Here is a 26,030-nt window from a genome sequence, read left to right as displayed (position 1 = left end):
CGACCCAGATGGGACTCGAACCCACAATCCCCAGCTCCGGAGGCTGATGCCTTATCCATTAGGCCACTGGGTCACCACAGGATCCGGCTTCTCACACCGTCTCCTTACGCGATGCCATCATCTCGCCTCCGCCCCCACGCTCCGCGGCCCTCGCGTAGGGAGGCTTGTGACGTCGGAGCCGCCCCCTGGCGGCAGCGATACGCGCCTGCGCCTTCCAGTCCTGTTGGCACGCTGCGGCCACCGGTGTCCTCCACGCGCCTGCGCGTGGCCGGCGGCCAGGGGACTGTGTGGTCTGCACGCCCATCCCGTCTTGGGCTTTCTCGGTTGTGTTTTTTCGGCAAGTTCTCCACCATGGCTGCACATTAGGCTTACCTGGGGAGCTATTTACACAAAATCCAACAGCCTGTCCTCCCCGCCCCATTCTACTTCACTCGACCTGGGCAGGCCTGGGCGTCTGCATTTTACAGGGTTCTAGGGACGTTCCTCGGAGCAGCCGGTTAAGAACCGCTCTTGGAGCGCGAGGTCCGCCCCATTACCTTCGCTCCCCCACCCCCCAACTTTGCCGCCCCTTACCACGCCCTCCTCGTTAGTTTGATTCGTTTATGCAACGTACTAATTTGTTAACCCACCATGTGTTGCGGAATTTTGAGAGATTTTGAGAACAGGCCTTTCCACCCGGACAGAGCTTCCAGTCTGCCCTCCCTCCTCTCCCTAGACCCGCCTGCATCCATTTCACTCCCTGTCTCTCTGCTCCCTCCAGATTTCGGGGAAGTTGACTACAACAAGGTCCCTAAGTACCAAAAAATACATATTTCCACTTCCCCCAATCCTGAAGCTAGTCTTGGGTAAAGATGTAGAAACATAATGGTTTCATACACAGTATCTCGGCTTATTACTTGTAAATATGCTGCATATTAAAAAATAATTTAATGTATAATTATATATATTATATTACTATTAATATATAATTTCACTTTCTTTTAGTCAGAATCGACTTTTTTTTAGATACATAATACCTGTTGATTGCAGCATTTTATAAAATATGAGTAATCCAAGCAAAGAGAATTGAAATTGACTGCTTTCTACCACCAGGAATTAACCACTATTAACATTTTGGTGAGTATGGGGTCTGTGTGTATCATATATCACTTGCTGTGTCTTGTTACCTGCTTTTTCATGCATTAGATCATGCATACCTTTTTATTTTCTTAGAGGGTATTCTCCAACACTGATGCTCTGTAAGTGTTGTCTGTTGGACCCTGGGGCCTGCGGGAAATACTTTTCATAATTTTACCATTTTGCGCTGATGGTGCAGAAGCAGTGATGGATAAAACTGCTGGCACTTAAGAGCAAATCAAAGCAGTAGCAGCCCACTGTAGGAGTAGTAGTTAACGGTATTCATCATCACCATACACTGGCAGGGAAAAAAAAAAAGCCAGCTTCGCTTAAGAATGTTCCTGATAAGAATTATTTAAGCCTCGACCCTGGAGTACAGGACTTTTTAACCTTTCGAATGACAAAATGGAAAGAATGCATAAAAGCAGTTCTGCCGTGTACAGTGATTTACACCAGTACACCAGTATTTATTGCAACACTATTCACAATAGACAAATGGTGGGAACAACCCAAGTGTCCATCCACAGCTGAATAGATAAGTAAAGTGTGCTATATACATACAATGGAGTATTATTCATTCATAAAGAGCAAGGAAATTCTGATACATGCTACAAAATGGATGAACCTTGAAAATATGCTGAGTTAAATTAGTCAGACACAAAAGGACAGGTAGTGTAGCATCCCACTTAACATGAAATATCTGGGCAAGGTAAATGCATAGAGACAGAAGTTTATTAGTGGGTGGGTTGGGGATGGGAGTTACTGCTAAAGGGACACTGAGTTTCTTTTTGGAGTGATGTAAAACTTTTAGAAATTGATAGTGGCAGTGGTAACTGTCTTGGTCATCCAGAGCTGCTGTAACAGAAATACCACAAGTGGATGGATTTAACAAAGAGAAATTTATTCTCTCACAGTCTAGTAGGCTACTAAACTACTAGGCTGTGAGAGAATGAATTTCTCTTTGTTAAAGAGTGTCAGCTTTCGGGGAAGGCTTTCTCTTTCTATTGGTTCAGGAGGAAGGTCCTTGTCATCAATCTTCCCCTTGTTCTAGAAACTTCTTAGCAGAGGAACCTCGGGACCACAAAGACATGCTCTGCTCCTGGCACTGCTTTCTTGGTGGTATGAGGTCCCCCTCTCTCTGCTTGATTCTCTTTCCTTTTATCTCATGTAAGATGGAAAAAAAAAAAAAAGTGATGCAGGCCATACCCCAGGGAAACTCCTTTTGGATCAGGGATGTGACCTTAGTAAGGGGGTTACAGTCCCACCCTAATACTCTTTAACACATCTAATCTTGCCTCATTAACCACAGGCAGAGATTAGGATTTACAGCGCATAGGAAAATGCATCAGATGACATAATGGAGGATAATCACACAATACTGGAATCACAGCCTAACCAAGCTGACACATAGTTTTGGGGGGACACAATTCAATCCTTCAGTCCATGACAGTAACACACCATGGTGAATGTATTTAATGTCACTGAATTGTACACTAAAAGAAAATGGATAAGATGGCAAACCTTTTGTTATATATATTTCCCCACACACATACATAGTGCCTGTCTCTTGAGGAAAACACTGGTGCAGTGTTTGAGTTGTGAGCTGCTCTAGTCACTTTTTTAATGGGCACAATTTTTAGTTGAAAGAACTACTGACAAACTATGATTATTCAGATTGGGCGTTTGGCAGCCATTTTGAAGAAAATGGACAAAGTGAGCTTGTCACATCACAGAAAATTACTGACATAGTTTGAACTTTCGGGAGAAAATTAGCATTTTTTAAATCTTGTATCCATCATTGTGAGCTTGACAGCTTCCAAAGACTTTTTTGATGATAGCCAAACCAAGTCAAACCTACTGCCGTCAAGTTGATCCTGACTCACACTGACCCTGTATAGCGCAGAGTAGAACTGCCCCATAGGGTTTCCAAGGCTGTAAATCTTTACAAAAGTAGGCTGCCACATCTTTCTCCTGCAGAGCAGCTGGTAGGTTCAAACTGCGGACCTTTCAGTTAGCAGAGTGCTTAACCACTGCACCAACAGGGCTCCATTTTCTCATGATATAGGTAGTGATACAAGGAATGCAGCAAGTCTGCTGCAGAAGACCTCTTTGAAGTGTTAAAAAGCCAAGATGTCACTTTAAGGACTAAGGTGCTCCTGATCCAAGCCATGGCATTTTCAGTCACCTCATATGCATGCAAAAGCTGGACGATGAATAAGGAAGACAGAAGAAGAATTGATGCCTTTGAATTATGGTGCTGGCAAAGACTATTGAATATACCATGGACTGCCAGAAGAAAAAACAAACCTGTCATGGAATAAGTACAGCCAGAATGCTCCTTAGAAGTGAGGATGGCGAGACTTCATCTCACATATTTTGGACATGTTATCTGGAGGGACTAGTCCTTGGAGAAGTATATTATGCTTGGTAAGGTAGAGAGAGGGCCAGCGAAAAATAGAAAGACCCTCAACAAGATGGACTGACACAGTGGCTTCATCACTGGCTCCAGTATAGCAACGATTGTGGGGATGAAGTAGCATTTCCTTCTGTTGTACGTGGGGTTGTTATGAGTCAGAACTGACTCGTCAGCACCTAACAACAGGAGCATAGTGAATGTGATTGTTGTATATGCAGTGTGTCAACATTTGAGAGCATAATTCAGTGATCCAATATGTTCCAAACGGTCAGTGCATAATGTTAGAAAGTAGTACTTGGATAAAAGATCCCTTCCAAGTACAAGACAGACCACATACACACGTAGACACACAGACTCATGTATATAACCAGTTGCCATCAAGTCGCGTCCAACTCATGGCGGCCCCATGTTTGTCAGATCAGAACTGTTCCTTAGAGTTTTGAATAGCTGGTTTTTCAGAAGTAGGTCACCAGGCCTTTCTTCCAAGGCCCCTCTGGGTAGACTCTAACCTCTAAACTTTTGATGAGCAGTGAGTGAGTTAACCATTTGTGCCACGCAGGGACTCCGCATGCATACACACATACTATAGAATGTAAAACATTGCTATTCTTCTTACTGCTTTTTTTTGTGTAGTTTTTTTCATAGTATGTTATTTACGTTAACATGAAATAGGCTTATTGTTATTTTAAAATAAATATTTAAACATTTCTTATTTTTAATTTACAATATAGTAAATATCAACAGCTATAATGCACATGAAGGAAGTTCTTTGGAATCCTCAGTAATTTTTAAGAGAATAAAAGGATCCTGAGACTAAAACGTTTTGAGAACTGCTCTTCTATAATATCATTTTTTTTTAATTGAATTTTAGATGAAGGTTTACAGAAAAAACTAGTCTCTCATCAAACAGTTAGTACACACATTGTTCTATGACATTGCTTAACAACCCCGTGACATGTCAACACTCTCCCTTCTCAACCCTGGGTTCCCTATTACTGGCTTTCCTGTTCCCTCCTACCTTCTTTCCAGTCCCTGCCCCAGGGCTGGTGTGCCCTTTTAGTCTCGTTTTTTCCATAGTATCATTTTGTTTAATAGACTTCATTTTTTATAGCAGTTTTAGGTTTACAGAAAACATTTTATAGAAGAATGGTACAGAATATGCAGAGTGCCCATATACATTCCTCCTCCCCACACTGCTCCTGTTAACATCTTGCATTCCTGTGGTATATTTGTTATAATTGATAAACCACTCTTGGTGTTGTAGCATCCTACGGGTTTTGGCAAATAATGTCATGTGTCCACCATTACAGTACAATGCAGAATAGTTTCACTGCTATAAAAATGCCCTGTGCTCCACCTGCTCATCTCCCTCTGCTCCTGGGCCTCTGGAAACCACTGGTCTTTTCACTGTCCTTAAAGCTTTGCTCATGGCAACCCAATGTGTTACAGAGTAGGACTGCTCCATGGGGTTTTCTTGGTTGTAATCTTAATGGCAGCAGATTGCCAGGCCTTTTCTTGTGTAGTGCCACTAGGTGGGTTTGAACTGTCAACCGTTAGGTTACTACCCTCATGCAAACTCTTCACATATTGCCGTGAGTTAGAATTGACTCAGTGGCGATGAGTGTACAGTTTTACTTTTTCCAGAATGTCATATAGGTGGAATCATACAGTATGTAGCTTTTTCAGGCTGGCTTCTTTTACTTAGTTAGCATCACGCATTTGAGATTCCTCCAAGCTGTGTTTGTGACTTGATCTATAATAACATTTTAGTGGCTACCCAGTATCTGTGTCAGTTTATGAATTGACACAGTGGCTGCAACAATGGGCTCAAGCATAACAATTATGAGGATGGCACAGGACCAGGCAGTGTTTCGTTCTGTTATACGTGGGGTCACTTATGAGTTGGAGCCAACTGGACAGCACCTAACAACAACAACAGTATCTATTGTATGAATGTACCACTGACAGCTTTACTTAAATGATCTACGATATTCCAGTATTATAATCTGTGCGTCAGTAAACACCTTTGCTTACAACAAGTTTTCCTTTCAGAAAAATTCTTCGTGATGAAAATTGCTGGGCCAAAGATATGCATGTTTTGTAAAGCTTTGATACCAAATGTGAATTTGCCCCTCAGGAAGAGTGTCCTTGTTTTGCAATCCCACAAGCAATGTCTGAGATGCCTGTTTGCTCACATCTCGTATAATACTAGAGATTATCGTTTTCTTAATCTTTGTTAATTGTCAGGTGAAAATGCTATCTCATTGTTTCTTTGAAGCATATTTCTTTTACTTTCAGTTAAGTTGACCCTTATTCTTTTTGACCTTACAGGGCTAGATCTTACCAGAACAGAGTTAGAAGTAGTTACAAGTTCCATGTATTCCATACCAAACCAAAACCAAACCCAGTGCCGTCGAGTCGATTCCGACTTGTAGCGACCCTATGGAACAGAGTAGAACTGCCCCATAGAGTTTCCAAGACGTGCCTGGTGGATTCGAACTGCTGATCCTTTGGTTAGCAGCTGTAGCACTTAACCACTATGCCACCGGGGTTTCCATGTATTCCATAAGTATCCGTAAATTCAGGATCTTAACTGAACAGAATCCACTGGGCCTGCCTGGGAGAGAAAACCATTAACTCAATTCCCAGTAATGACCCCAAATGGATCTGCCTTGCAAGGAGTGTTGACATGCTTTGCTGATACACATTTTGTGGTAAAACCAGAAAAAGAAAAAAAAAAATTATAAATGAGGCGACAGTCAAAAGATCGTGAAATCAGCTACTTAAATTGTGAAACAGGAGTCAGTATTTTCCTGCTTCAGCAACAGCATGGAAGTTGTCTAGTTCCTTTTCCTATAGTTCATTTTGACCTTTGAACAGCTTTGCAAGTCTGGTACAGCGGTCCTGTACTATACTTGACGCATGTCCTATTTTAGCCATAGAAGGTTATAACTTATTTCTTACTGGCTGCAATTAAATGATATATTGCTAAGTGGGGGGAAAAAAAAACAGTTTGAAAAAATACATAAAATAGACTACCTTTTTGTAAAAAAAAGTAAATAACAAAAATGGTTATTTCTGGAGAATGATATTTTGAGGCTAAACCCACTGCTGTCGAGTTGATTCCGACTGATAGTGACCCTGTAAGACAGGGTAGTACCACCCTATAGGGTTTCCAAGGTTGTAATCTTTACAGAAGCAGACTGCCACATCTTTCTTTTGTGGGGTGGATGGTGGGTGCAAACCGCCAAATTTTTACCAGAACTTCTTATTTTGAGGCTAAAAACCAAACCAAACCCGTCGCCGGGACTTGGTATTTTATATGCCATGTTGGGAGACAATTCTCCATGGACCCCTTGAATTTCTGCGCATCTTGCAAGCAGAGGCACTCGCTGCCTTTGTTCTGGAAGATAGTGTCTCCCTCTGGATTAGAGGGCAGGTTTGTTTACTGGTCCAGTATAATAAAGATATTGCCTCCACCCGGGACAAAGGTCAGGCAGGCTTGCTGCACGTTATAAAAGACTCAGATTCCCTAAGCTCAGAGTTCTCCTGTTACAAAACCCACTGGGTGTGCAGGTGTCACCTGACCTTCTGTGTCATTCTGTGGAAATTAAGGCTCAGAGAGCTGGCACAAATACTAATACAATGAGTATTGCACTTACTGTGAGTGATAAAGTCCTTTGTCTCTGACCCAGAAGCCAGAGACAAGAGTCTCGTGTCTTCTGATAGCATTCATGAAACTGGAGCAGGCTAATTTGTTACCTTGCGAGGAGGGTAAAATCTCAGACCCTTCAGAGTTTTTGACATTCCAGTGCTTCTCAGTCTGTGATGAAGACCCAGATTTCTTGTTTTAATTTACAATCTGTTGCCAAGCAAAGCTTTTGTAAAAGAAAAAAAATAGTTTTTATTGTGCTTTAGATGAAGGTTTACAGAACAAATTAGTTTCTCATTAAACAATACACATATTGTTTTGTGACATTTGTTGCCAGCTCTACAACGTGTCAACACTCTCCCCTTCTCAACTTTGGGTTCCCCATTTGCATTCTTCCAGGTTTTCTGTCCCTTCCTGCCTTCTCGTCCTTGCCACTGGGCTGCTGGTGTGCCCATTCAGTTGAGTTACGTGTATTATTGTTTGTTTTATGGGGTGGTCTAATCTTTGGCTGAAGGGTGAACCTCGGGAGCGACTTCACCACTGAGTTAAAAGGGTGTCCAGGGGCCGTAATCTCAGGGTTTCTCCAGTCTCGGTCAGACCAGTAAGTCTGGTCTTTTTTTGTGAGTTAGAATTTTGTTCTACATTTTTCTCCAGCTCAGTCCAGGATCCTCAGTTGTGATCCCTGTCAGAGCAGTCAGTGGTGGTAGCCGGGCACCATTTAGATGTGCTAGACTCAGTTTGGTGGAGGCTGTGGTAGTTGTGGTCTATTAGTCCTTTGCACTAATCTTTCCCTTGTGTCTTTGGTTTTCTTCATTCTCCCTTGCTCCAGATAGGGTGGGTCAGTGGAGCATCTTAGATGGCCACTCACAAGCTTTTAAGACCCCATATGAAACTCACCAAAGTAGGATGTAGCACATTTTCTTTATAAACCATGTTATGCCAGTTGAACTAGATGTCCCCCGAGACCAGGGTCCTCAGCCCTCAGTTCAGTGATTTGGTTGCTCAAGCCAATTTTGGAGTAAGTATTCTGCTCATTGCAACTGAAAGGATCGTAAGCAATAAGTCAGGAATTTGGAAGAGTAAGACAGAAGGACTGATGACAAAGGTGGTTTGGGGAAGGGATACATGTATGGATCTCTTTGAATGGATCTAGAAGATGCAAATATTTGAGTCATGTGAATAATCCCCCAAAGGCCTCCAATATGGAATAAGCTTTTTTTTTTAAGTAAAGAAATAGTGAAAAATAACTTTATTAAAATTTAAATGTAATATTAACTCAATAAATCCATACTTTATTTGATATTTTTTCTGCGTTGAAGGTATGTATACCTGAAATAGGCAGTGTTATATGAATCTGAAATGTATTCATCTTGAAAATATTTATTCCAAATTTTAAATGCATCTCTAATAACTACTAGCTTACCATTACTTCTGTTACTTGAATTTGCATTGTCAAAATGTAGTACTTCAAGAAGTTTTTTAATTGTTGGCAGCTTATATTTTTATTGAAGAGAGAGTGGCTATCTTCTTTGCTCCATGACTGCAGAACATTTAATTTATAGATTTGTAAACATCAAATAGTAGACAGAGCTCTTAATATTCAGGTGGCCATGATGACCCCCTCTGTGGAGGTCATCGTCCTCCTTCCTCATCCAGTGCACTGAGTGCTTAATGGGATCATGAACCACATGGCCCAGGTGGCAGAGGCAGACTATGCATAGGTCCAACAATATGTATGTACTTCCTGTTACTGAGTCCAGACTAGCTACCACTAGTGCTGGGTGCCCAACCTTCCTGCAACAGAAACCTGCCTTGATGTGGGCTCCACACCTTGAGGGGCCCCTTCAGTGACCTGGTAGTCAGGACACTTATGCTGGACGTTGGATAAAGGTGCAAGAGATGTTTAACCTGGATTTGGATCTTATGTACTTGCCAGTGTGCCATTGTGCTGCCAGCACCACCATCTGCCCACTTTCTGCAAGACTGTTATATTGTCATGGATTCCTATACAACATTGCCTCCAAACAAGAAACTCATTTTGCATCCAAAGAAATAAGGTTGTTGCCCATGGTATTCACAGTCCTATCATGTATCCCAACCACGAACAGTGGTCTTTATAAAACAGTGGAATAGTTTCCCTAAGACCACTGTGGCACAACTGAGAAGCAATATTGTGTGAGATGTTGGTGCCATCTTCAGGACTGGGTATATGCTTTGAAGAAGAAAAGATCAACATTTGGGACTACTTTTTCCGTTGTTGAATAGACATATCTGGGAGCCAAGGAGTGAGGTTGGGGTGGAGGGAAGCAGAAAGTATGCCTCTCAAAAATATACCTGGTGACTACCTTAAAGTTTTGGTTGTCTGTACCGGAAACTCTAATCTAGAGGTTTCAATACACAGGGGAGGACTACCAAGGAGCATGACAACTCACTATTTCTGGCTTCTTGTGGAATATGTGTTAAGGAGCTTGGTGGCACAATAATTAAACGCTTAGTTGATAACTGAAAGATTAGTGGTTTGAACCCACCCAGTGGCTCTATGGGAGAAAAGACCTGGCTGTCTTCTCCCGTAAGATAACAGCCAAGAAAACCCTATGGGACAGTTCTACTCTGTCACATGGGGTCACTATGGACCTCCATTGATGTTGTGTACCATTGAGTCAAAATGAACTCATGGCACACAACAGCAACAACAACATGGAAATAGTAAACAGGCAAAAAATCAGGTGATTGACCCTGACTCAGGAGGAGTTTAAGTGGCTGCTACACAATGAGGGGACAGGACAGGAAGGAATATGGATAGAGAATCCCCTAGGGCACCTCTTTGTACTCCCATTCCTAGTGGTAAAGAATAATAGGGAAGATCCTACAACCTTACACAGGCAAGACTGGAATGCTGGTTTGGATCACCTGCTACTATACAGAACTGAGACCAGCTGTATGGTTTGCTGAAGGCACAGGTGGCATAGAATGGGAGGTATAAGCCTTATGACCGTGAGGTGGGCTTTCAGTCTCTTGGATATATAGCTAGGAGTGGAATTGTGGGGTCATATGATAACACTATGTGTAACATTTTGAGGAACTGCCAAACTATTTCCCAAAGTATCTGCACCATTTTTCATTCCCTACAGCAATGCATGGGAAACGCTGGTGGTATAGTGGTTAAGTGCTACAGCTGCTAACCAAAAGGTCGACAGTTCGAATCTGCCAGGTGCTCCTTGGAAACTCTATGGGGCAGCTCTACTCCGTCCTATAGGGTCGCTATGAGTCGGAATCGACTTGACGGCAGTGGGTTTGGTTTTTTGGTTACAGCAATCCATGAGGGTTCCAATTTCTCTACACGCTTGTCAACACTTACTATTATCTGTCTTTTTTAGTATTTTTTTTTTTTTTTTAGTATAGCCATTGTAATGGGTATGAAGTGGTGTCTCATTGTGGCTTTGATGACTTCTGATGTTGAGCATCTTTTCATGTGCTTATTGGCCATTTTTATATCTTTTTGAGGAGAAATGCCTGTTTAGATACTTTGCCCATTTTTCTTATTCAGCCATTTTTGTTGTATAGTGGCAATTTCATAATAAATAGCAGATGCATTTGGGGAATTGTACATTCATGTGCAAAAAAAGGGTGCATTTATATGATGAGCCAAGGAGAGGAATGTAGTCTATGTATATATTGTTTCAGCCTGTCTAGCCTTTCTCCCATCTTCAAGTAGCAGCAGCCTTCTTTCTTTGGGGGAATTCTCCTTCCTTTACTCAGCATAGGTATATGGAGCTGCCAATTACAGTTCCTGGCCCTCTCTCTTCTCCCCATCAGAGGTGGGCATTGACCCAGGTTTGGCTAATGAAAGTAGCCCACGTGCTGAGCTGCTGCAAATGGTCCAAGGAGTGGCTGTGATTCACACCAGACCAATCAGTTGTTCTCTCTTGAGAAATCGAATCTTGAAAGGGGACACCTAGGGAAGAAAGCTGAGATACTATTGGCAGCACCCCAGAGAGAAAGTTTATGGGTTCCTTCTTAGAGATTCCTGGGAATGACCTGGTATCTGAACTCCTCCAAGCCCACTGGGAGTGGAGCCATTCCTTCATTTCTTCCCATAAGTTTCTTTTTGGAATAAGTTAGCGTTATGGATGGAACTATGTTCCTTCCTTTCCCCCAATCCCTGTACCTATGAATGTGGCCCAGCTTGAAAATACAGATTTTTTCTTTTGGTATATAATGAGGACATACTGGAGTAGTTGCTGATGAGTCTGACTCATGGCGACCCCATGTGTGCAGAGTAGAACTGCTCCATAGGGTTTTCATGGCTGTGACCTTTCGGAAGCAGATTTTGAGGCCTGTCTTCTGAGGTGCCTCTGGGTGGGTTTGAATCGCCAGCCTTTCGGCTGATAGTCAAGTTCTCAACCATTTGTGCCACCCAAGGACTTAGTGGAGTAACCATTCCATTGCTGTCGAGTTGATTGTGACTGATAGCAACCTTATAGGACAGAGTAGAGCTGCCCATAGGGTTTCCAAGCCAGTACGTTTTATGGAAGTAGACAGATTGCCACATCTTTTTGCCTCAGAGTGGCTGGTGTGTTTGAACGACTGACTTTTTTGGTTAGCAGCAGAGGCTTCACCACGCTTTACCACTGTGCCACCAGGACTCCTTACTGGAGTAGGGTGGGTCTTGAACCTAGTCCGTTGTGAGTGGTATCTTATAAAAAGGAAAAACAGACAGACAGACAGACAGACAGACACACACACGGAAGACAGCATGTGTGAGGATCTGTCTATAAGGCAAAGAATGCCGAGAAATGCCCGGGGATACCAGAAGCTGAAAGAGACAAGGAAGGATCTGTCCTCAGAGCTGACTGAGAGTATGCATAGCCCTGCTCACACCCTGAATTCTTACTTCTAACCTCCAGCTTTTGGAAATTGTTTAAAAAAAAAAAAGACCAGGCAAACAAAGTTTTAGGACCTTCCCAGGGCCTGGGAAGGGGGCTGTGTGAAGGACAGACCCTCAAGCTTGTGCTTCATTGGCAAATCTACTCTAACCAGAACTGACAGAAAGAACAAAACATATCAGATAACCACTATATTTATTAAGGAACATTTAGGTTCCAGCTTTTTGGTGCACTATACAATATGGCAATGAACATACCTTTGCATATACTTTGTTGTATGTATGCCAGTATAGTATAAGGTAGTTTCCTAGAAATGAGATTACTTGTTATACAATATATACATGTTTAAAATTTTTTTAATAATTTTTATTTTGCTTTAAGTGAAAGTTTACAAATCAAGTCAGTCTCACACAGAAACCCATGTACACCTTGCTACACACTCCCAATTACTCTCCCCCTAATGAGACAACCCACTCTCTTCCACTCTCTTTTTGTGTCCATTTCGCCAGCTTCTAACCCCCTCTACCCTCTCATCTCCCTCCAGGCAGGAGATGCCAACCTAGTCTCAAGTGTCCACCTGATCCAAGAAGCTCACTCCTCACTAGCATCCCTCTCCAACCCATTGTCCAGTCCAATCCCTGTCTGAAGAGTTGGCTTCAGGAATGGTTCCTGTCCTGGGGCAACAGAAGGTCTGGGGGCCATGACCACCAGCGTCCGTCCAGTCTCAGACCATTAAGTCTGGTCTTATGAGAATTTGGGGTCTGCATCCCACTGCTCTCCTGCTCCCTCAGGGGTTCTCTGTTGTGTTCCCTGTCAGGGCAGTCATCGGTTGTAGCCAGGCACCATCTAGTTCTTCTGGTCTCAGGATGATGTAGTTTCTGGTTCATGTGGCCCTTTCTGTCTCTTGGGCTCGTAATCACCTTGTGTCCTTGGTGTTCTTCATTCTCCTTTGATCTAGTACCTTTTTTATATTGGTAGATCTGCCAGAAATGTTCTATTTTGCATTCCCACCAACAGCATATGAAAAGCTATCTATTTCTTCAAATCCCTACTCCCGTCGCGTTGCTGCCAAATCCCTACTACACTAAATGTTATTGGCCACCAAAATGACAAAAACAGTATCTCATTTTTAAAAACTGCTTTTCTTAGTGAAATCTGATATTTTCATTTATTTATAAGTCACTTATATTTCTTCTTCTGTAACCATGCCCATTTTTCTATTGGCATTTTTCTATAAAGTTGTTGGTCATTTTCTTATTGATTAGAAAATTATCTGGTTATTGATTATATGATTATCTGGTTATAAAATATGGATAGAAGCTCTTTTTTGTGTATGTAAGGAGCCATATGTCTTACCAAGCATGCGATCTGCCCAATCTATTGGTGTACGACTTGGCTTAATCTCTTTTATTAAACCTGCACGTACCTACTGTCTGCTAGATAACTTATTCAAGCCCCTGGCTTCAGAGAGCATTTATGCCATCCCAAATTTAAATTTCCTGACAGCATCTTTTGAGACTGAGGCCTGTATAGTCAAGTTTCTACTCAAGCATTCACTCATCTACAAATATTTATTGTGCAACTTCATGTGCTAGACACTGTTAAGGGTGTTGACAATTCAGTAGTGAACAAAATAGATAAAAACCCTTGTCCTCATGGAGCTTACACTATAGTGCTAGTGTAGGTTAAGAATCCTAGTGTCAGTTAAGAATCTTTTGGATGCAAGTGACACAGCACTCAAATTGGCTCAGCACAAAGGGGAATTTATCAAATGATGTAACCAGAGAGCCCCTGGGCAGAACCAGCTTCAGGCTTGGAATGATTCAGGCAATATTGCCACGATCCACCTCTTGGATTTGCACCTCTGGCTCCTGTCATCCCAGCACACTTCCGGTGGAAGAAAAAGGACTTCTCTCTCTTGGCAGCCTTAGTATAAGTGTTGTTGCACCATGCCACATCTTCATCCCTAACCAATCCCTGTGTCTGGGAAATGGGACGTGCTGATTGGCTTAGGACAGACAGGCTCCTTTTCTGAATCTGGAGCTGCAGGCAGCACATCCAAACTTCAGTGGCTGGGGAGGGGGGAGACTCATGGTTCCCTGAGGCAACATTGTATCTTTCAAAGGCATCCTTCACTTTTTTTTTTTTAATTTTTATTGAGCTTCAAGTGAATGTTTACAAATCAAGTCAGTCCGTCACATATAAGTTTATATACACCTTACTCCATACTCCCACTTGCCCTCCCCCTAATGAGTCAGCCCTTCCAGTCTCTCCTTTTGTGACACTTTTGCCAGCTTCCAACCCTCTCTACCCTCCCGTCCCCCCTCCAGGCAGGAGATGCCAACACAGTCCCAAGTGTCCACCTGCATCCTTCACTTTCGATGTGTATCTGCTTTCAGGTGCAAGTATGGAAGTGGTTGAGAGCATGGGTCCTGGAAGCAGACTTCCTGGGTCTGAGTCTTGTCTCTGTCATTTACTGGCTGTGTGACCCTGGATAAGATTCTTAACCGCTAGTGATTTAGTCTTATGTGAAACGTTACAGACAACCTTGCAGAGTTGTGGATATGAAATGTGTTCATGTGTATAAACATGTCGAACACCTCCAGGCACATAAAACGATTATTTTCAAGCAACAGAAAACCCAATTTAACTAGCTTAAACAATAATGAAAATGTATCCGATCAAATTATTGCAAAGTCATTTAATTGCAGCCTTCAGAGGTAGGGCAGGCTTTTGATCAGAGCTCTGGTTTGGCATCTCTACAGTTTTCTTATTCAGATTTCTAGGGCTCACATCCTCTGCTCAGAACAGAGCAAGCTTTCCAACCTTCAGCCATCAAACAAAAGGCATAGGCTTCCCAACAGGGGGAACTTAGGTCACGTGCACACAACTGAACCTTTGCAGCAGCCAAGAGAATGCTCTGCAGTCATTGGTTTAGGCATGAATTCCTTCCATGTTCTTGAACCTAGGGGGTGGGGGTTATGCTGATTGGGTAGTTTGTGAGTAGGAACAATCCCTGTGGGTACTGCAAAATGAATGAGACTGGCATGGATGCAAGAATGGACAAAGTTCACAGTTTGAATTTATTTGTAGTGAAAAAGAAAATATAAATTTTCTAAAATTAACTTTTTTTAGAATACAGAAAAATTGCAGAGAGAAAACAAAAATGGCCCACAATACCATCGTTGAATTTTTTTTTTTTAAAGTACACGGCAAGAAAACGCAAACATTTATACGGAAATGTATAAAATACAACATAGAACGTTACTGGAACAATTGGCAACACTAACGCTGGAAAATGGACTGTATATTTAAAAAGTAGCATCAAAATCAATTTCCTGAACTTGAATGCAGTGTGGTTATATAGGAGAATGTTATTCTTAGGAGACACACGCTGAAGTATTTAAGGGTAAAAACCTAAAACAAAACCCGTTGCCGTCGAGTTGATTTCCTCGAATGGTGCAAAAAATAATATGTAAAAATCATACATATACATACACATAGTGTGTATATGTATACTAATATATATAACTGCATGACTATAACAGATAAACAGCAAAAGTAGCAAAATGTTAACATTTGGTAAGATGGGTAAAAATTTGCAATTATGTATTTTAAGTTATTTAAAAATAAATGGTTTGAGAATGCGTGTGTGGAGAAACAAGCATAATCTTTTTTATTTGTGGCTTCTTACACAGTCTTTTGGAGCCCTGGTGGCGCAGTGGTTAAGAGCTACAGCTGTTAATCAAAAGGTCTGCAGTTCCAATCCACTAAAAGCTCCTTGGAAACCCTATGGGGCAGTTCTCTTCTGTCCTTTAGGGTCGCTATGCTTCGGAATCGACTGGACGGCAAGGGGGTTTTATGGAGGGGGAGGTGAGGAAGATCTGCGTTGCATTTTTTAGTTTTAAAAAAATTATTACATCATAAAAGTCTATTAAAAAACCGTTGTCGTCGAGTGAATTCCGACGCATAGCGACCCTATAGCCCCGTAGGGTTTCCGAGGAGAGCTGATGGATTCCAACTGCAGTCTTTTTGGTTAGTAGACAAGCTCTTAACCACTGTATCACCAGGCCTCCAATCCCGCCCCCCACCCCCGGTTCCTTTCTGTGTCGTATCTGGGAAAAACAAGTCATAGCAATGTTTTTACATAAAGATGTTTTTCAAAAATGACTTTCAGAATAATTTGAGGTACTTGGCCAAAACAGCCCCCCAGAACACCAACAGCGACTGCACCTACAGGGATGCCTTTCGGAAGCCGAGAGCGGCCCGAGCCTCCGGACACGCTGGGTTGGGAGCCGCCCCTTCGCGCGGCCTGCCGGGATCTGGAGTCCTCCCACTCTGGACCGCAACTGCAAGGCGTTCTGGGATCGCCAGGCCGCTCTCGTCTCGCGATGTTATCTCCCATTCCCCTAAGCTCTATGACCCCCCCCCAAACGTGTTTTTCAAATCCACCAATGGATGCATAGCTTAGGCTCGAACCAGCCAATCGGAATGCGGAGCCACCGGGAAATTTAAATCGCGCCGGCCGGCTGCACGAGCCACACCGTCTCTGGTCTGAGCCGTGTTGGACGACTGTGGAGCAGTCGGCCCGCAGCGTGTGAGCTCCCCGCACCGCCTTCTGTGGAAGCCTAAGGCCGCTCCGTAAGTACGAACTCAGGCCGCAGCCCGACCGCAGCGATAACGGCTGGCCCGCAGGGCGCGCTCTGTTTGGAGGAGGCGGGAGGCGGCCTCAGGGATACGCTGGGGCTGGCTTCGGCCTTCCTCGTTGACAAGGCCTCTGGGGCGTCGTTTGTTGTCGAAGCGGCTTCGTTTCGCGATGCGGGAGCTGGAGCTTTAGGGCTCCGAGGTTCGGCTAACGGCAGCGAAAGCCTTTGTGCGTCGCGGCCAGGAGAGGCAGAATGAGACAGGCCTGAGGGCCAGTGTCGCGGACAGGTCCTGCCTCTCCTCCGCCCTCGCCCGCAGCGTCTTCCCCGGGATGGGGGCCAGGGGCTGGGGCGGGAGGTGGCAGTTGGAGGACCTGTATCTAAAAAAGCAGGCCAAGAGTCGGCAGATTGTCAATCATGTCGTAGACGAAAATAACGGGATTAAAGATAGCAAGCTGTAAGGAGGGTTTTTACTTTTGTCGTCTTTTGGAGATTGCTCCTTAGTATCTGAGCCTGAATGAGGCAGAGCTGATGGCAGCCTAATTCAGTGCGTTCGAACGCGAAATTCTGGAAATTAAAATGCTTGCGAGATGCTTAGGGTGCAGGACTGCGTCGCAGGTTTTCATTGTTGACAGGAAATGATACGGCAGACTCCATAACTTAATGATGAGTCAGATTTTAATTTTCAAATGTGGAAAATGCACTCTTTTTTATGGCCATTTGAAACCAATGAAAGTAGGAAGACTCCTGGAGAGAGCCTCCAGTTGATCTGAATTTATTGCCAGGTGGACGTGGGTCTTAACTGCAAGTTAATTCGGTTCCCCCACTTTGTCTTCACTTAGCTGTTTTGGACCCGCGAGAGTCTAGAGCTGCGATGTCCAGTATGGTTGTTGCCAGCTGCATGTGGCTATTGAACTCTTGAGATGTGCGTAGTCAGAATTGGGGTGTGCTGTAAACATAAATTACACCGTGGATTTCAAAGACTATGTAAAAGAATTAAAAATGTCTCATTTTTTACTATTGGTAACATGTTTAAGTGATGTTTTGGCTTAAATAAGATTAATCTGTTTATCATCGCCTTTTTATAATACAGCTACTAGGAAATTTAAAATTCTGTGGTTTGCTTTGTATTTCTGATGGACAACACTGGTTAAACTCTTAGCTCTTGTCCGCGGGCGGGCGGGCGGGCGGGGGGGGGGGGGGGGTGCGGTTATTGTTTGGCCAAAACGATCTTGTAATGCTGAAAACGTGAAATTCCTTCTCCAGTATAGAAGTGTGGATTCAATATATGCTTGGAAATTTTATTATTGCAAAGGCAAAATGATAAAAGGGAGTTTCTTTTTCTCTCCTCCACCCCCCAATCTAGCTTTCTTCCTTTGTTTCACAACCATGTCCACCAATGAGAATGCTAATTCACCAGCTGCCCGGCTTAACAGATTCAAGAACAAGGGGAAAGACAGTACAGTGAGTACCTTCTGTTGCTTTCTTATGATACTTTTTAATGGGAAGATGTTTGGCAAGGGATCAAAAACTTGAGGGAATTAAAAACGCCCTCACTTGATAATGAAAATTATTAATAAGGTGAAACAATGTTTCTTTTCTTTACTCAAGGAAATGAGGCGGCGCCGAATAGAAGTTAATGTAGAGCTGAGGAAAGCTAAGAAGGATGACCAGATGCTGAAAAGGAGAAATGTCAGCTCTTTTCCTGATGATGCTACTTCTCCACTGCAGGAAAACCGCAACAACCAGGTAAATGTATTTTAGTTCATGAATTATAATAAATCCAGAAGATTAATATGGGTTTTTCTTAGAAACTTAACATTAGTAGCAAATCTGTGAAGATCTTTTTTCTGTAATTAAGGTAATGGAAGGTTACCGAAGTTTTCTTCTCTCCTGCCCACACCCATAATCCAGTGGAGCTGATTTCCAGATCGTTAGCTTCAGGTTTTCCTACGCTTCTAGCTGCTAGCTGGGTCCCTTGACCTGATAATTCCAGTGTTAACTGAAAGTGTGTCTGGAACCACCCACTTTCTGGCTTATTGTTGTTGAATCAGTTCCCACCCATAGCGACCCCATGTGACAGGGTAGAACTGTCCTACAGGGTTTTTGTGGCTATTATCTTTACTGGAGCAGATTGCCAGGCCGTTCTCCTTTGGAACCACTGGATGGATTTGAAGCAACAACCTTTTGGTTAGCAACCAAGCGCTCAACCATTTGTGCCACCAGGGCTTCTGGCTTATTACTGTCACCAGCTTTGTTCAGGCCTTTTTTCCCCTGAAATAGTTATAGTAGCCTCCTAATTTAGCTTCCCCTTTTCATTCCATGCCACATACTAGTGCTGTACTTTTTTCCCTAAAATGCTGATGTAAACATGATCTCTCTCTACTCAAAACCTTGGATAGTTTAAATTCCATACTCCTTCATTTAGCATTGAAGACTTCATTTGAGTTTTCAAATTTATCATGTTCATCTTTTCTTCCAAGACAGTTAACACTTTCCCACCTCTTGGCCTTTTTCACATTGTGCTTTTCTTAGCACTCCACATTTATCGTTTTTTTTTTTTTTTTTTCTTTCATTGAATTATCTATGTGGTATGCTAGTTCTAGAGTACTACACTCCTGTCTTCTCCTCATGGCACTTTCTGGTCAGTCCAACAGGGAAGACTCTCCCTCCTTAGAATTCCTGTAACACTCCGATCCTGCACCAAGGTTAAAGAGTTATCTTTTTTTTTTAATGGTTGTTTCTCTACTTGCCACATTTACTTTGTTTTTAAGCTTCTAGGAAGAAAAGGTCACTGTCTTTTTGAGTTAATCATCACTTTGCTTCTCAACCTTTATACTATGAATCACAATATATGGCGTTTGTATTTGCAGCAGTGTACCATGGAAATTCTGAGATTATAAGCTTAGATAGGAAAATTCCTAGCATGTTGTCTGTAATTCATCCCTTTCTTTGCTGAGAAAACATCTGAATGCAAGTGATTGCAATTTATGTTGAAATAACCTTCGGTCTGCTGTAATTTTTCTTAATTGTTCACCACCTTTTTTAGTGATGAATTGCTTAGACACCTCATAATTTGAAACTCAGTGAGTTATGAGTTTGAAAATTGTCATACATATAATGAATATGTGGTTAGCAGACAAAACTAGGTGTAGGACTGAATTTAAATAACTGACTGTAAACCTAAAAATGTCTTCATGATGGCCAAGTATGGACTTCATCGTATTTAATCTTAAAAATGATCATTTGTTTAACTAACTCCTCTTTTCTTGTAGGGTACTGTAAATTGGTCTGTTGATGACATTGTCAAAGGCATAAATAGCAACAATTTGGAAAGCCAGCTCCAAGCTACTCAGGCTGCTAGGTAAGTCTTCTCTAGCATGAGTAACCTAAGTAATCAGGCTTTTTAAATTTGGAGCGGGGAGATGGGGAGAGAGCAGGCAGATATGGCACAGGTAGAGAAAAGGTTAAGCTAGCAACAGGCCTAGTTTCAAAGTAGTATTTCAAGGGAAAGGAGAAATTAGTCACCAAGCTGAATTGGTACAACTAGCCATCCTTTTAGGAAATAAGTGTATTTAGATTGTTATTTCCCACTGTACTCACCACTGCCGTTGAGTCGATTCCGACTCACAGCGACCCTATAGAACAGACTAGAACTGCCCTATAGAGTTTCCAAGGAGCACCTGGTGGATTCGAACTGCATACCTTTTGGTTAGCAACCATAGCACTTAACCACTACACCACCAGGATTTCCATTTCCCACCATACACAAGTATTTGTGATGTTCATAACGGAAAGGATTAATAATCATTAGTGTTTGACAGTTTGCAGAAAAACAAATACAAATGGCAAATGATCATGGAAAAGATCTTTAACTTCACTGGCAGTCAGGGAAATGGAAATTGACAACAAGCATGTAACCCTGTCAGATTGGCAAGGAGTGACAAGATTTATAGATTGCTGTGAGGATACCGAGAGGAGGGTAATCTGCATTGTTGGTAATATTTCCATTTTGGGAGAAAGGTAGCTGACTGCATGCAGCACCATGCAAGCAATCTATTCGGCTTAAGTTCTGGAACATCTCAACACTTAGTGTTTTACTGTAAAAGGCCGTCTAAAGTTCTAAACTCTTAAACTGGGTTTTAAATTGTTTTTTATACAAACTTGATTTTTCAATTAACTTTTTGTTTTTCTTTTTGTTCCCTCTTAGGAAACTGCTTTCCAGGGAAAAACAGCCCCCCATAGACAACATAATCCGGGCTGGTTTAATTCCAAAATTTGTGTCCTTCTTGGGCAGAACTGACTGTAGTCCCATTCAGTTTGAATCTGCCTGGGCGCTCACAAACATTGCTTCTGGAACATCAGAACAGACCAAGGCTGTGGTAGATGGAGGTGCTATCCCAGCATTCATTTCTCTGTTGGCATCTCCCCACGCTCACATCAGTGAACAAGCAGTATGGGCGCTAGGAAACATTGCAGGTACTTGCATTTAAAATCTTTTGACTGAGTGTATCTAATCCTAATGGGGCTGTGAAAAGTCTTATAAGTAATAATGATCCTCGGGATAAGTTTTGAACTTGCTTCAGGCCCTTGTTAGATGCAAAAGTGGCGTCTAAGTAAATTAGGGTATTTCCTAGGGTGTTATCTTCAAGTTAAAACACTACTGTTGCACTAAGTCCTAAACATTGATGGCGCTAGACAGGTACATATGATTAACCTTGCCCTTTTTTTTCCCAGGGGATGGGTCACCTTTCCGAGACTTGGTTATCAAGTATGGTGCAGTTGATCCCCTGTTGGCTTTACTTGCAGTTCCTGATATGTCATCTTTAGCAGTAAGTTACTAATATAAGAAAGCTTGCTCACTTTGATTCTAATTCTTCCTCCCCTACCAAAGATGGAGAACTGCTCATTGCTCTTTTTTTTTTTTTCCTCTTTTCCCCCAGTGTGGTTACTTGCGTAATCTTACCTGGACACTTTCAAATCTTTGTCGAAACAAGAATCCTGCACCCCCGTTAGATGCTGTTGAGCAAATTCTTCCTACTTTAGTTCGTCTCCTGCATCACGATGATCCAGAAGTATTGGCAGATACCTGTTGGGCTATATCTTATCTTACTGATGGTCCAAATGAACGGATTGAAATGGTTGTGAAAACAGGAGTTGTGCCCCAGCTTGTGAAGCTTCTAGGAGCTACCGAATTGCCAATTGTGGTAAGTTGTTGACTTTTGCATTAGAGTATAAAGTGTAAGCATAGTCAGTTGATGCTAATGCTGAAATCTTGCCTATTTCAGGCCATGATGTGCTTTTCAAAGCTTTTAGGATATAGAGTTTTTGAGCAGTGCTGGGGAAAAAAAAAAAAAACCTAACTGCCAGCATCAGAGGAGCCCTGGTGGCACACACAGTGGTTAAGCACTTGGCTGCTAACTGAAAGTTTGGTGGTTCGAAACTACCAGGAAAAAGATGTGACAGTCTGCATCTGTAAGGACTTATCGCCCCTACGGGACAGTTCTGCTCTGTCCTATAAGGTTGCTATGAGTTGGAATCAAAGCAATGGCTTTGGTTTTTTGGGCCAGAATCAGCTTTTTTTTTTTTTCCTCCTTTCCAGACTCCTGCGCTAAGAGCCATAGGGAATATTGTCACTGGGACAGATGAACAGACTCAGGTTGTGATAGATGCAGGAGCGCTTGCTGTGTTTCCCAGCCTGCTAACTAACCCCAAAACTAATATTCAGAAGGAAGCTACATGGACAATGTCAAACATCACAGCTGGCCGTCAGGACCAGATACAACAAGTAGTGAATCATGGATTAGTCCCATTCCTCGTTGACATTCTCTCTAAGGTAATAAAATCTTGGGAGTTAATAAAATGATTGTTGGTATTTATGTCTTTATAGATGGCCATTTGATAAGAGCTGTGCTTGGCTAAGGTTCTTACAGTCCTTTTGCTAGTAACCCCTTTCACTTAAGGTTGGATAAACCAGTTAATAGTTTCAGTCATTGTTTGGTAAAACAATGATTTAGGAATCTTCTTTGTATCACCTTGCAAATAAACCTTCCTTACGTTTATTAGGCAGACTTTAAGAGTCAAAAAGAAGCTGTATGGGCTGTGACCAACTATACAAGTGGCGGAACAGTTGAACAGATTGTGTACCTCGTCCATTGTGGCATAATAGAACCACTGATGAACCTTTTAACTGCGAAGGATACCAAAATTATTCTGGTTATTCTGGATGCCATTTCAAATATCTTTCAGGTAGGTCTTGTAACAGGGTGGATCTGTTCAAATTTGGGGTTGGTGAAAGGTGTATGGTTGAGACTGATGAGAAGGCAGCTAAGTTTACTCCCTAGTAGTCCACAGGATCAAACAGTGTGCTTCTGTGGGCCACATTTATGATGAAAGTTGTGACAGTGGATCATAAAAGGTAAAAGTGATGACAAGCCCATGATGTAGCTTGCATTGAAGGGGAGTCCACATGTGGAAACTATTCATACGTATTTCTTTCTTCAGTATCTTTAATGCCCAGGTTCCATACTGAATTTTGGTTAAATTGAATTTGTATGGCTTAATATCTAACCATTTTTCTTCTGGTCCCATCCCTAATTGATCCAAGCATGGCAGCACATGGCACTTTCTTGGTGATTAGTGGTGGTTAGGCCCTACTCGTTAACTTTTAAATTTTCGATCATGGAATTTTCACATAGAGGACTTGAGTCTAGAATAATCAACCTCTGTGTCCACATCACCCAGTGAAAGCAGTATAATGTGGCCAGTGTTCTCACTCCCTCTCACCCAAACACCCTAGGTTATTTTGAAGCTTTATGTATCTCCTAAAAGCTAAAAACTTAAAAAAAACTCTAATCACAATACCATCCTTAGAGGTAGTAGTAAATTGTTAATATCAACTAATATTGCAGTTAGAAAATTGTTTTTAATTTTGCTTTAGGTGAAAGTTTACAGCTCAAGTTAATTTCTCGTACAGAAATTTATACACATATTGTTATGTGACACTAGTTGCAGTCCCTGTAATGTGACAGCACACTCTCCCTTTCCACCCCAGATTGCCTGTGTCCATCCAACCAGCTTCTGTCCCTTTCTGCCTTCTCAGCCGGTCTCTGGACAGGAGGCTCCCATTTAGTCTCATGTAGCTGTGTGAACTAAGAAGCACACTCTTCATGAGTATTATTTTATGTTTTATAGTCCAGTCTAATCTTTGTCTAAAGAGCTGACTTTGGGAATGGTTTTAGTTCTGGGTTAGAAAAATTTGTTTTTAACACACACTAGACAATCTTTAATCTTAGACAGTGTTTCTCCACCTTCATTACACTTTGGAATTATCTGGGATGCTTTTATGACATACATTCCTTGTTCTCATTCTCAGACCAATTAAAAAGTTATCTGGGTGATTTTGATGCACAGAAAACATGACAGTTGGAAACATAGGTGCTAAGAGCAGGTGTAGCTCTGATTCTTGAGTTTCAAAAAAAAAAAAAAGTAAAATGAGCGTAAAACTTAGCTCATAGGGTTGTTGAAGGATAAATTTAGAAACCAGCAAGTACTTAATTCTGTCAGATAGCTGTTATAGCTCAAATATAAGCATTGTCCTGTCACTAAAATAGAACGTTCACAGTGTAGGCTGCTAAACTTGGAGTGTTTTTTTGTTTTTTTAGGCTGCTGAGAAACTAGGTGAAACTGAGAAACTCAGTATAATGATTGAAGAATGTGGAGGCTTGGACAAAATTGAAGCTCTGCAAAACCATGAAAACGAGTCTGTATACAAGGCTTCCTTAAGCTTAATTGAGAAGTATTTTTCTGTAGAGGTGAGTTATGGGTTGTAATACTAACAACTTCAAAAATACCCATCTAAGGTCAAGCCCATAAGAGTTTTTCCTCATACTTACTTTAATGAACCCTGGGCCCTTGTTAAATACAACAACATATCAATTTAAGTAGGCAATCACATACTATTTGTTTCTCTAATGTTGGTTGATGATAATACAATCTTTCTAAACTTGGAATTTTAAGAATCATCAGTTTCAAATAACAGCATCTTGGGAATCTCACAGTATCTTGAAAGTAACTTTATGAATGTTAGTGTAGAGTTGATGGGGAAGTGGGCAAACCCCACTACCATACTTTCTCTGGGGCTGATAAGGAGTCTTTCCCTTCCCTACTGAAAAGTGACATGTAGGGGGAAAAAGTCTCAATTTCTTTTCCTGTCACTGCGACAGCATTTCTTAATGCATTCAGATCCTTACCCTCCCAGGCACTCATGGATTGACCAAGTTTCAACAGCCCTCCCCTTACCAACTTTTCCCCCATTAGAAATATTGGAACATAGTACAGATTTTAAAGGTGAAATAATGTAAATGAAGACTTGAAGAGTAAATACAGAGACTTCTAGGCAGGGTACCACTTGGAAATGTGTCACTAAGAAACCTGAGGGCTTATAGTGTCTCTTTTTAAAATGTGCTTGTAGGAAGAAGAAGATCAGAATGTTGTGCCAGAAGCTACCTCTGAAGGGTATGCCTTCCAAGTTCCGGATGGTGATCCTGGGACCTTTAACTTTTAAGATTGTACAGCTGAGTCATAAAAGTGTTGTGTACTATGTTTGGTATAAGTTTGTCTTACTGTTTCTCAACTAAGAACTCTTTATAAATGTGATTTGTTATGTAGCACTTTTTACAAAGAAACTATACTTGAACAGTTCCAAGCTGTATGTACTGTATGAAGCCTTGCCTGTCATTGGGTTTCTTATTTCTGTGTGGAATTTCGTATCTTGCAGTGTCCTGTAAATAAAGATTAAATTCCACCCTTTCCTTTTACTTCATTATGGCTCAGTTTTCTAATTTGTGGCTCCTAGGGTTGCAAATGACCGGCAACCCATCATAACTGATGTGCATGTAACTCAGGTGACCTGAGGTAGCCCTGGCTGCAGACATCATTTGATGCAGGGTTTGTGATGTCATCAAGGATACAGGGGTGATAACTTTCTGCCCACTTCTGAGACCTAGCTTTGCTCTAGGTTGCTTCTCTTGGTAAATGAGTAAGATCCCTCAGCTGATGTCTCCTCGTGTCTCACTGGCCGAGGAGCTGGGGTAAAAAATCAGGTGGAATTCATTCTTCCTAGACTCCAACACCAAAAGTGGCTCTAAGGTGCAACCCTGACATCACATTAAAATCACCTGGGAAAGTTTACCCAGAAATTTGTGAAACTGGTCAGGGCTGGTGTCCAAGTAGTGTACCTTTTTTTATTTCGTTCCCAGGTGTTTTTCCTGTGCAATCTAGGTTGAAAGCCACTAAGGATTAGTTAAAGCTGTTGG

General features: G+C 42.0%; 1 protein-coding gene and 1 non-coding gene across 2 annotated transcripts; one reads left to right on the top strand and one right to left on the bottom strand.

Moving 5' to 3' along the window:
• Positions 1-73, bottom strand: TRNAR-CCG (transfer RNA arginine (anticodon CCG)). The gene has a single exon. It is a non-coding gene; the product is annotated as a tRNA-Arg (tRNA).
• A 16,524-nt stretch (positions 74-16,597) lies between these two features.
• On the top strand, positions 16,598-25,537 carry KPNA2 (karyopherin subunit alpha 2). The gene is made up of 11 exons (XM_049860989.1): positions 16,598-16,711; positions 18,080-18,177; positions 18,325-18,462; positions 19,989-20,077; positions 20,924-21,192; positions 21,451-21,545; positions 21,657-21,920; positions 22,316-22,549; positions 22,780-22,962; positions 24,378-24,527; positions 25,187-25,537. The coding sequence occupies exons 2-11, from the start codon at positions 18,103-18,105 to the stop codon at positions 25,277-25,279; spliced, it is 1,590 nt and encodes a 529-aa protein (XP_049716946.1). The 5' UTR covers positions 16,598-16,711; positions 18,080-18,102; the 3' UTR covers positions 25,280-25,537.
• The last annotated feature ends 493 nt before the right edge of the window (positions 25,538-26,030 follow it).

This window comes from Elephas maximus, chromosome 19, assembly GCF_024166365.1.
Source record: "Elephas maximus indicus isolate mEleMax1 chromosome 19, mEleMax1 primary haplotype, whole genome shotgun sequence".
Lineage (NCBI taxonomy): Eukaryota > Metazoa > Chordata > Mammalia > Proboscidea > Elephantidae > Elephas > Elephas maximus.
The sequence above is the reverse complement of the archived record's forward strand: the minus strand, read 5'-3'. Positions and strand labels throughout refer to the sequence as shown.